The sequence below is a fragment of the Bombus vosnesenskii genome, unplaced genomic scaffold, assembly GCF_011952255.1.
Source record: "Bombus vosnesenskii isolate JDL3184/JDL3185 unplaced genomic scaffold, Bvos_JDL3184-5_v1.1 scf7180000013263, whole genome shotgun sequence".
Classification (NCBI taxonomy): domain Eukaryota; kingdom Metazoa; phylum Arthropoda; class Insecta; order Hymenoptera; family Apidae; genus Bombus; species Bombus vosnesenskii.
The window spans coordinates 1,645,979-1,658,915 of NW_022882923.1; the positions used below are offsets into that span (position 1 = coordinate 1,645,979).

Genomic DNA, 12,937 nt, shown 5'->3' on the forward strand with positions numbered 1-12,937 from the left:
CGGACCAGATGACATCGACAAACGTAACGCAACGATGTTCCCGCGTCCACAATATTTTATCGCTCCCGCAGGTTTGCGACGAAATTTTCCTCTTCGCCGCGACACGCCCGCGGAGATTTCATTGGTTCAGCTGGAAATATATGGCACTGTGTGTTCCAAGTGTGATCGAGGATAGAGATCGTTCGACTGCACGGTGAAGCTATAATCGTTTGCATTTTGATGCGCGAATTTGATTTTTAATAGACTGATCATTGGATATAATCTTTATAAACTAGCTCACCAGCTGGATACCTGCCATAGAAATCTTTTACGTCTATGCTGTGTGTGTCGTATGAAACGTTTTGAAATTTCATTAGCGTTGTTACGAGACACGATTGTCATGACAAATTTAAAATCAATCTTAAAATGTATATAAAAATGACAAGATACACTATTCTTCTAGCAACTGACGCAGGAAAATTTGTTATATATCAAATTTCCGTTTTGTGTGAAAAACAGAAGGAAGAGAAAGATTAATTTCATATTCGTAGCGACCTTCAAGCACGCCTTGAATTATCTACATTGATAGACTTTTTAGCTTCTTTCAAGTGTAAGTTACGACGTCGATTTCCAACATGCAATATCAATTCTAAGCAGTCGAATAAAATAAACTCAGCAACAGAAATAAATAAAATACCAGTCGACCAGTACTGGTGTAACTAACACAAAAATCTTGAAAATTCTTAACGAAATATACGCATATGAAATAAAATCTGGTACTAAAACCGTGTTTTTTAATTCGACGAAGAAATCGGCCTTTTTAATACCTGAAATTACGTGAAATTCTTGCGTCTCTAGATGGCACGACGCCGGACGGGCGCGCGGGAATGCCACTCGTGGTGCAAGTACGAAATTTTTCTTCGAAAAAATTACGTCAGGAAAGCGGCTTAAATACCGGTAGAAATTCAATTACGGTTGACAAGCCGCAAGGACTGTGTACGCCGTAAATGGTGCTCGTTGCGTTCCACTAAAATTACGAAGGGAAATGCGTCTCTAATGCTCAAACACGTAAAAAGTCGCCTTCTCTCTCTCTCTTTTTTTTTCTTTCTCCCTCGTCTTCGTGGGGATCTCACTGAATCGCATTTACTTATTCGATTTATTTATTTGACCCGACCCGGTTGCCAGCCAAGCTTCATCGCCTTCGTTCCTCGTTCGCGGCTGGATGGAAATTTAATGCAAGTTAGATGCGTCGAACACAGTCGATTCGTTTGTATTGAAACGCCTCGTCCTGCCGCGCGACGAATAATTTGAGATTCATCGAGATGCAGCGGGCCGAGTCACTTGTAATTCTTTTCCGTCGTTGCCTCCAGCGCAGCGGCGCGTTTCCACCGTCCTGACTCGTCTTACTCCGCCCCAACCGCCCCTGATCCGCGCTGTCTTTTTTGTCTCGCCATTTGTTCGAAATAGTCCCGGCGTGGAAAGATGGTAGGTGGAATTACGATTGGCGAACGGAGAATGGGAGCAATTGTCCTAGGAGCTGAAGCAAGAGGGAAACAGTTCGGCTGGAAAAAAGGGGATGAGGGTGTGGTCGATAGAGGGGGGTGAAACGGCACGCCCGGACATCGCTCTGTCGAAGTTAACTTCGCATTTAACATCTGCCTGGGAGGTTAAAATTTCCCTCGAGGTTTTAAGTCGTACGGCAACGGTATATCTTTTGCCTCGATTCGAGAAAAGAAAAATCAGTGGTGACTTTATCGTTCGAAGAGACGGTCGCTCACTGGTCAACTTCTTGCTTATGCACAGAACAAAGAATAGATAACATTAAATGACAGTAAAAATTGGACTGTGCATTGAAATGTTTCATTATAGCGTTAATCAAATTTTTAAATGATTTATGAAACACACACATACAATGTGAATATGAAAGTTGTCTATGATAAATGATGAATTTCAAGAATTAAAAGGAAGATATTAAAAGAAGAGGATGTATTAAAAATGAATTTCAAAGATGGAAAATCGAACCTTAAATTTTTTTAAATTTAATAAAATAAAATTTGATGGAATTTACGCAGCATCTAATTTAAAGAATGTAAGTGTTACAGGTGATGTATAAATATCTATCTGCTGCCATAAGAAGCCTCCGGTTTCTGCATACTTTTTGACGTGTCTACAGAATGAATATTAAATTTCAAACAAATGCTTAAAAAGCAAATGATCCACAAACAGCTATATTGATTTCGAGTTCTTGAATTAACTATTGTACGACAAAATCGATAGATATAAACTTACTTTATAAAAAACAGACGATTAGAAATTTTTTAAACATTTAGCAAGAAGTAAAATAAAATGACAAAACAAACAAAATCAAACCTACGTATATTTGAAAATAATAGCAGATTGACAGACAGACTTATGAAAAATGTATTCGTCGAAGGGGAAATAAAGGAGGCGTGTTTAATTTCTCCATTCGAATGGCAATATTGGTGGAGCGGCAATTTGCGCGAGGAAATATCGTTTGACGTTTCTATTAAAGATCGATGACGATCAGACCGATGCGTAGCCGCGCGTAAATCTTGTCGCGCCACAATCACAGACCGGATCAGCGAATCGGATAAAAGTAATTCGCGATAAAAGCGATTTCCCGAACCGCGTGCGCGGAATGAATAATAAACGCCGCTGGAACGCGCACATCGTGGTCCAATTATTCGAATCGCGAACAATTCTGCCGAAACTTGTTGATTTAACGAACAAACAGTCAACTAGATACGTCCGATTACGAAACCCTTCATTTCTGTTTGTGCTGTTTCATCAAACGATATCATTTGAATTTGATCAATTCGATTGCCACTGGATCGATAAAAACAGCGCAGCCACTGGCTTTCCGTTGAGACCACCGTGCAAACGATATGTTTGAGACGTCGCGTAGTTCTCTCAGTTAACTACATTGTTCAACGACTTAGAGATAGGATTCGGGAGTTTCAATTGAGTTTTTCGTCGAAACGATTCACAGAAATGTTACGTCCTCGTTCCAAACTCTGTGAGAATACTTTCTAGCTTAAAACTAGTACTATACTATCGTTCGATCTATCTACGATAGTATCCTAATAATAACCGTATAGCGAAATAAAAGTTGCCGAAACATTTCATTAAAAGAAAATTGGTGGAACATTTTTATTAAAAATATTTGGAAACATTCTAAATCAGAATGAGTGGTATGTACCTTGAATTTGGTAGTTATTCGAATCCACTACACCTATTTGTGTTTAATTGAACATTGCGAAATTTTTTGTTAAAAAATATTCCAGATCAAAATGTGTGGAATGTTCAAGCATAAAGAATAACATTTTATAATTAATTGGATTTACAATTATTTCAATCGTTTATACTTGGGCACCAGGGTTGATAGTCTTCTCTGAATTTTTTGACTCTGCTCTGTTTTTTTTTCATCTTTTCTCTAAATTTATATTAAAATTACTATCGACCGTAACATTTTTCTGTTCTATTAAAGAACTTCACCTTCAAAGAATCAAGTCACTCAGAATACGGATTACCGAGTTGATAAGGAACGTCTCGTTGGCAAATACGATAAAAAGAAGCTCTACGATAATCGCGAGACCTGCAGACGATTCGATTATACGTTCGACTCAATGGCGGAGTTTATCGCGACGAACCGCATAAGGGCGCGGTGATTTTTCGACTTGGATTCCCTTGGACGAGAACTCTGAGAATATTGAAATCATAACGTACCAGCCATGAATATTATTCAGGTCTTAAGGCAATATAATCCAAAATCGATCGAGCGACGTGGAATACATTTGGCTCTCCGCTGCTCACTTTGAACCTGATGTTCGAGGAATGAGAGAAGCATCAACGTTCTAACCTAACTTTAGGTGCAAGACGATGATGATTTAGTACTTCAACTTTTCATAATCGAAACTTTCAAATTTCTTTGCTTTTAGTTTGATATATTATCTATTCCATTCTATTATAATGGAAACCGTAGAGATTTTATCTAACAATTATTTGTAAATTATTAGAAATATAATATAAAAGATGAAAGAGCAAAGAACATAAAAGACTACTCTACTCGGCTAAGTAAAATTACAATCGAAATTAATTTCGAATCATATTTGAAGATAAAGGATTCAGCTGTATAAAAATTTCGACAAAATTTGTTATTACTTGTTCTATTCATAATTTACAGGAATCAATTTTAATCATACAAGTTATTCATATTCCAATTATATCATATTACTATTAGTAGAAAATTTCATATTTTCATGAACACACAATTTAGGAAACAGAGCCTAAATTCTTATATGTACAAGCATTTTCCTGAATATTTTCTATATTTATACATATTACCTGTATATCATGTAAATTTTTGCGTCTGTAAGTTTCCTAAAAATGCATAAACATTAGTGGCCTAATTAATGTAAGGTAAACAAGAATATCACTCTTCTCACTGCGTTTACATCTAAAATAGTGAAAAAGGGAAACTAAGGCCAAGCAATCAAAAACTAAACGTCTTTACTTCCGGAGAACTATACGTTCATTACACGCAAGCATTAACGAACATGGACAAAAACGAAGAAGAGATAGGAAACTGCTCGGTTGAATCCTCTGTAAACGCTGGTAAATTAGTGTTTTCGCAGTTGAACTATGCACTATTACGGGGCACTATTACTAGCTAGCATGTAATAATTGCTTCGACCTACGGGCGCCAGGCGTCTTTGAAAAATAGAAGAAAACCCACTTAATACGCTCGTATATTTTACCGTGACACGTTTAGAGAGTGAGCGGTTCTAAACGCAATATTTCTGTTTCACGCCATTAAAGACGGGTTTCTTGTTGATTAAACGCACCATAGAACAATTTCGCTTCGTTTTACATTAACAGTCACTGATCTTCCGAGAAATATTAGTGCCGAGTCATGTACAATAACTCATGAAAGTATTCGAACATTTGTAAAAACATTTTATAAATATCTTATTTGTTGAAATTTTGAAATTTTATTAACGCTGTGATGGGACTCCACTATCGTGATTATGTATATTGCTGAAGTTTCAAACATACACACAGCATGCTATTTAGTGCATGTAATGTGTTTTGCAGAAATCGTGAAATATTAATAAATTTCAACATTCGTCAGGACTATCGTTAACACTTTATTACATTTTAACCTGATTGTCCATACAGTATACTGATTTTACATTAGATATGTTTGCAATAAATAATATTGTTTGCCAATAATATGATAGTATTATCATAGTATTAGTTTCAAGATGTTTTATATAATACATGCAATATATGCATAAAAGTTTTCTATGACAAGTGTTTAAGCACTGTAATGTGCTATAGATGCAAAGTAATTGTGTCTGCGTTTATATAGGCGTTGTAGTTCGTTTTAATGACAAATTTGCGAGAAGCTACAGTGATTCGTTCAATTTGTGCTGTCGCAATATTTGGGAACGTAAAGCTTGGAGTTTTGTGGAAATTCATTAGTTAGCTTCTATTACAATTTCCCCTATGGACTCTGTGATTCCGCTTTGCGTCATTGAAACTTAATATAGTTACACACTGTTTCATCGGAATCCAGAGGTTTGCTTTCTCTGTTACTTACTCCGGCGGTTTCATGTATTAATAGTCGCAGTAGCTTAATAGACATAGAAGGATTCTGGTCATTTTGTCAGATGTTGTGCAACAGGTCAATTCGTTTGACAGTTCGATGGAATACTGGGTTTTAGTGTGAAACATAGTCATTGCATATGGTTTGAAATGTCATTTCTGGACTAATGAAATTATTGGTGCATTTGTATACGGATTTAGAAGATAAAGATCAAAATTTTAAGTGAGCATACTTCTTCTTTTTATTCAATATATTCAACATAGTCCAAGAAGTGGTAAAAAAAATGTTTTTTTCTTTTTGTTTCAGATCTGCCAACTACGCAAACTCAACGAAACAGTGTGAACTTTCAGATATGGACCGGCTAACCGTTGCAGGATCAAGCGCTTTCCAATCTGCTAAAGATTTTGATTATCTAGAAAACCACTGTGTGGACGAACCGGTGAAACTTTGTGAATTCAAGAAGCTGTCTGGGCGTATCTTGAAAACTGTGGATTCCGTATATCAAGATGTTGGCAGTGCAGAAGAATGCCGAGAACTTTGCTTGAACTCGCCATTCCGTTGCCATTCTTACGACTATGGCGACACTGGTGATATGGTGTGCCGTCTTAGCCATCACTCCAGAGCTACTCTTTCGGATATTCAGGTAAAATATTATGCCAAATTATTATTTCCTTGACAAATTATTTTCAAACAACTTCCACTTGGATTTCTGCAAATCGCATTTGTCACTGTCTCTGTATCCTGTATTGCAGCGGACGAACAAAAGCTTGAGCAAAGGCTTAATTAATTAACACCGCAACAACTCGCCATATTAATAGTAATATTGAAAGTCTGATTGATCGTAACCATAATCATTAAGTATTTAAAAAGATAGGACAAAAATTAAGCGAATAATATAGAGACAACTGAAGCTTAAAATAAATCCTACTTGAAACATATCTAACGATAATAAAATTTAGTACATCGACGAAGTATTAAATTTTTCTCCAAGAACGAAATTTGTTTCATTTAGAATAAAGATACTAAATTAAACTAAAAAAAAATAACAATCTGCATCAAACTACATTTTAATTTTAAAGTTAATATTCTCAAAATTGGAACAGAATTGCTATTTTTTATTCAACCAAAATTTACAACAGAATTTTTCTATTAGTCGTTCATAAGAAGAAAAAATAAATCGAGGACTATGACGCCACGTCACGTTTAATTCTCGCGGAACAACTGGTCGTTTGTTCGTTTGGTTCATGTTTAATAAAATGCTATTTCGCGGCGTTCCTGTGAAATGCCGTGGGACGCTGTTCGACAATATGAGATTTCTCGTTACGTGAACTTACTTTAATTCATTTGGCACGACGAAGTAAAACAATTCAACGTCAATTCCGGGCATAGAATTCGCTTGGAAATCGTAGACCACACATTTCACCAGTTCTACCGTGCACCACGTACTCTTGAAAGGTCCGGTAGGGATTTTCTGTAAACGTGATTACATTGCACACGTGCAAACCAGGTCGAACAATTCGCCGAGAGCGCATTCATGGAAAATCGAGTTTCCATCGCAGATGCTTACCCTATCGAGCCTGTGGGTGGCTCTTCAGTTTGCGCATACGAAAGAACGGGTATCTCGTGGTCCTGAGAAAGTCAAGACAAAGACTTTTCTTCTCTCCAACCTGTTGAAGAATCGGCTCGCTCTATTTCCACTAGCGTTCTACTATGTCGAACTGAATCACTAGTACTTCTTCCTTTTTTTTTTTTTTTTTTGTATAATACGTATCGTAAATCGCGTCATGGTTCTTATCGCATCTTTATTTCTTCTCGATTTGATATACGAGAAGTCCTTTAAACCGTAGGAAAGAAAAAAAGTCGTCCATTTTGTCATTTAGAAGTATATATCGATAATATAATATTGCGTGATATGTCACCATGGATAAAATATTGGAACGACCAGTGGTATTTTGGATGACGTACTCTCGCAACCTTCGGTCCCTTATTCGTGTCGTTAAAAAGAGCATAAACATTTAAACGTGGCAATTTGAAACTCGTTTCCTATATCATTATATGTCTTAAATAATACGTTAGGGTAATTGTATAAAGAGGTAGTATCTCAGAGTTGATGCTATAATTTTGGTAATGAACGAGCAAAACCTGGCTTGATGCATTTAGCAATTTGTTAGGGGATAAAACGATAAACAAGAACACATTTGTGACAGTTTAAGTTCTGTAAATAGCAGGCAATTATAACACTGGTTAGCTATTCTAGTGGAAATATGCAAATTGTTATTACCCCATGGACACAGATTATCGTATTATCGAGAAGAATTGGCAAATTAGCATTACAAAATGACATACATATACTACTACAGTTATGAGATAATTTGGAATTTCGTGGAACGTATATCACAAACCACCATCATTTTTGATATAAGATAGAAAAATGTTTTTGACCATGTAATCACTCAGTACACGTTAATCTCGTATTCGAATAATTTAAATATTCTACCATTATAGTCGATACAAAATTACAAAATTACACATCTGCTATACCACATAAGAAGTTATGATACGTCAGGTTAGCGTTTAACATTTAGTGATAAATACAATCTCAGGTGGTTCGAACATTTCAGTAGTGATACATTAAAGCATCACGAAGAAATAATGGATTAAATTACAAACAAACAACACAGAACTAAAGCGCTCATGATATAATGATAACAACGGAAAATTCATGCTTAATTTCAGGAACCTTATCTTGACGTGCCTGAGGGCTCAACCTACGAATTAAGCTCTTGTTACAACGTGACGATCGATTGCCGTGCCGGCGACATGGTGACAAGAATCCAAACGAGCAAATTGTTCTACGGCAAGGTGTACGTGAAGGGTTCGCCAAATTCGTGCGTACAAGACGTAAAGGGCGCCTTGGAATTCGAGTTACGAATGGCTTACGACGATTTGGAGTGCAACATCAGACAACAGGGGTTGGGCAGATACTTAAACGACGTGGTGATCCAACACCACGACACGATTGTTACCAGCTCCGATCTTGGTTTGGCTGTCACCTGTCAATACGACCTGACCAATAAAACAGTATCGAACGAAGTCGATCTCGGTGTACACGGTGATATAACGCCCGCGTTGTCCGAGGAAGTGATCGTCGACTCGCCGAACGTCGCCATGAAGATCACCGATCGTAGTGGAAACGAAGCCATCCCATCAGCCGAAGTCGGTGATCCGTTGGCACTGAAGTTCGAGATCCTCGACCCTAACAGCCCGTACGAGATCTTTGTACGCGAGCTAGTGGCTATGGACGGCGTGGACTCCAGCGAGATAGTCTTAATTGACTCGGATGGCTGCCCCACCGATCACGTCATCATGGGCCCGCTCTACAAGTCCGCTACCACCGGCAAGGTAAGTTCCAGGCTAATGGTTATCATTTATCGTTAGCTGTAGCGCGATGTGAACCACAACGGCGCCACCATAAGCACGCCAACTTCTCGGTAGAGACTTTTTAACGAGATCGTAAACGGTTACGTACGGAATTAGTTTCTTTTTTCTTTCTTTTTTTTTCTTTTTTAAGGAACACGTGTCTCGTTACCCTCGACACTCTTTAATGGTTTCGATCAAGCTTTTACTCCGCAAAAAGAAAATTGGGTGCTTCGAACGTATTCATAGAGCTGTTTATGGAGCAATAAGAGTTTATTATAGAGCGAATGCCAATACAAGTGGAGCTCCATCTATCTGAACATGACGAAGGACACGCAATTCACTTCGTATAATAGAGTTCTTGTAATATGAGGTCAAGACATTTTCTCCCCTATCTACTAGTACTTGTCATTCACACGATAATAGTTCAAATCGAGGGATTTAATCGACAGATCTATTTAAAGGGCATTAATTAAAATTTCGTTTCAATTAACGTCCGAACTATTAAGTCAAAAGACATAAAGTTCGCAAATTACAAGTTCTGACATATTCTGTGCAACAGCTGAATTTGTTTGGCTATCGCACGATCACGTTAACGTCTCGATCAAACCTAAGCGTTTCGAGGAATCCACTGTCCTAAAAATCCTCTAAATAACTTCTTTCAAAAACATTGTCGTCACGTAACACGATCATAAATCACTTTATACGACGTCATTAATGAAACTACTAAAGACTACGAACGATACGTAATCAAGGAAGTATATGTTAGACAAGACTAGAAGACATCAGCTGTCACAACAAGAACTGTTATTACTCGCGTCGGTTTCAAGATGTTTGTAATTCCTCCTACACGCGCTTCTCGGAGTTAATGATAAAAACGGGGATAAAGACCGATTCTAATGTGACGAACATAGCAAGTCAGTCAACGAGGCAACTAATAGAGATGCTTGGTATCGATAATGTCGATACTTGGCCAACGAGCGTTATAGGAACTTGTGTTACGTTGTTTCGCGTTCATAGGTACATTCTATAAGGGTTAGAGGAAGGAAAAGGGGAGGGTTGGAAGAAATTGCGAGTCAACCAGTCAGTCCGACTGCATGCTAATCAATCACTCAAACGGATTTTACGACGGGAAGCAATTTGCTCGCGCCATAACAAGTCGTGCTATGGATGCACCGCCGCGCTGTCTTAGCTATAGCGCTGCATGATGCGTTGATAACAGCTTCGGGGGCTCGTTATTATTTTCACCGTGTAATGCTAGCTGTCGTCTGAAAATTTGGAAAGCAAACAGCTCTTCGTCACGGTTGACGTAGAACATGATACATGGGCATGTTATAAACGCAATTGTGCCTGCAAATTGGCAAGAATACTTGGTTATGCAGACAGCTTCTGATGAATGAAATACGTTACATCGAAGTAAAAATTATTTGGTAATAAATAGACTGTGAATTTTTATACATTTATGAGCGTAATAATAATATAATTTCCCATGTACATTCCGTTTTTTAATTATATTCGTAAAAATATGAATTTACATAAATATTCTGTCTAGTAATAAAATAATTGTGATAGTACGAATACAATAATTTTCTAATATAATTCTCATTCTTGATTCTTTCAAAGAAAGAAATTCTTCGAGCATCTCAAGTTTTTCCTCTGATTGAACTAGTGATGAATATTCGTATCTTAATTTGGAAATAATTCAAAATTTTTCTCTATTACGAAGATAACATGAAGATCATTATAATTATAGTATAGGACTGCCCAATATAACGATGTGGAAGGAAGATTTTATTGTTTCGTGGAGACAGAACGTGTAAAACAGATAGCAAGGTAGTGACAACGTAAATAAAACTCCCTCGGGTTACCTGGACCCATGTATTTCACTTACGAGTTAATGCAATATCACTTACCATATACCCCAGAGATATTTCCATTTTGATTTCTGCTTCTAAAGAAGGGAGAAATAAAGAACGAACGTTATGAAAATCAGGATCGTAAACTGCATATTTTCCATTTTTTCCCTTCATATCGTTATATTAACGTTGATAATATTTTACTTTCATATAAGAAAAAGTCCTTCCACTAACATATCATTGCTTAAAAGAATTCTATGAACAGTTGCAATTTTGAGTGATAAAATTGCAAAATTTATCTTCCTACGCAAATCGCCGAAATTTTTTTAAAAATTAACGGGAGTTAACGGAGATTCTCTCGTATTCAAGAATTATTAAACGTTCGCTGAAGATAAATCTCCGTTCGACGTTTTGTTAAATTTCTCAACATATTTACAAGATGTTAATAAAGTAGGTGGGGGAAAGGGGAAATATTGGATATGCATCGATGTAGGTATCAAGACGTTGATCAATGATCGTACCACGCCCAATAACCAAATGGATGACATTATCGATGTAACAACGATTCAGACATTCGAGCGTGCATGTTATAGTGTCAAAACATCGCTGAATCATCGGCGAGACGTAATTCCACGCGTGGAGTGCAAAATCTCTCGAAGTGTCAGCGAACTACAAAGAATAAATTAATTTTGTAATTGCATTACTACCACGGTGAATCGCCATAGAATTTGCCCATTTACCCACATCACGGATCACGCATCGTAGAAACTAATTTGCATAATCTAAAAATTTTCACCGCTGTACGTATCAACCCTCTCGCTTAAGTATTATTTATCGTTCGCCTCGTTTATTCCCCTATTTCTCTAGCGAAATGCATTAATCATCGAAAGATTCTGTTATTAAATTCGGTTTAATGAAATAGAACGTTAAGTAGAATAAACGTGCGTACGAGGTACGACACTCGAAATTAATTATAGTAATCAATTACATGCAGAATTTATATGATCTTGAAAATGTAAGGTATAACGTAATGAATCCTTCAGCAAATTGCAAATTTCAATTATACTCATCGACCGCTTGTTATGATTTTATATTGGACGTCAGATGAAAAGCTTCTGGAAAATAAAACACCAGAAAGATGATTCGCCTTAATCATCAAGAATGATGGCGCATAACTGTCTTAACATGATGTGAGAGATCGTTCTCTCCAGTAATGATCATTCCTTCCTCATGAGAAAGCGTAAAATTAGCCCCGCGATCGTGTTGACGAAGGAAGGATACAATCTGTTCGACAGAGCTAGATACCTAGGGAATGTTACAGCTGGCCGCTAACCATATTGGATAAATTGAATGTAACATATAGCAAATCTACCTTAGAAAATTAGAAATATTAGGTGCTTTAGATAGATTGAGAACACAGAATAAATTAGATGGTTCGGGCATCTAGACAAATCTATTATTTTCGACTATACCTAAAATAAATTTTAAGTATAATATATAAAGTCCTTCTTTAAGACTTTCTTTTAGAGAATTTACCTATAGTTTTGGTTAGTGTAATTCTTGTTTCACCATATAATTTGTTCGCGAAGTACCAAATATACGATATAATATAATATAAAAGATAAGGTTTAACAAAGAAGGAACCTCAAAATCGGTCTGCGATTTCAGCTCGTTAACTTTTCGCTGTATGAATAGCCAGGCTATTCGTTAAAAATTAAAGCCGCATCGACGAATAATGACATACGACTATCTTAACGACGTGAAAGATTATTCGTCCAATAATGATCGTTCCTTCCGTGTGTGCCGCATAAGGAAGCACAAAATTAGCTCCGGGACTCTTGCATTAGTACGTGGAAGACGGTCGGTGCTCGCGAGCCCGAGCATCATTAATTCTTGCAAATTTTATCGGCATCCGATCGTCGCGTAAGATAAGAAACTTCACACGTCGTATGATTTAAGAGGTAGCCGTCATAGTCACGAATGATTTCAAGTTTTCTAACCACGATATAATTATGCTCCTTAAGTGAAGTTCGCGCGTACGAGATCCATCCGGTCC

The 12,937-nt window shown here is 37.1% G+C and overlaps 2 protein-coding genes across 4 annotated transcripts in view; one reads left to right on the forward strand and one right to left on the reverse strand.

Moving 5' to 3' along the window:
• The window catches only part of LOC117234844 (autophagy-related protein 16-1), a 598,282-nt gene that overhangs the window by 297,473 nt on the left and 287,872 nt on the right, over positions 1-12,937 (reverse strand). The gene's annotated exons all lie outside the window — the stretch shown is intronic.
• LOC117234834 overlaps positions 1-12,937 on the forward strand; it is a 94,975-nt gene that overhangs the window by 70,657 nt on the left and 11,381 nt on the right. Inside the window, exons 4-5 of the mRNA XM_033496411.1 lie at positions 5,915-6,251; positions 8,345-9,010. Of these exons, the coding sequence (XP_033352302.1) occupies positions 5,915-6,251; positions 8,345-9,010 (1,003 nt within the window). The remainder of the gene's footprint in view (positions 1-5,914; positions 6,252-8,344; positions 9,011-12,937) is intronic.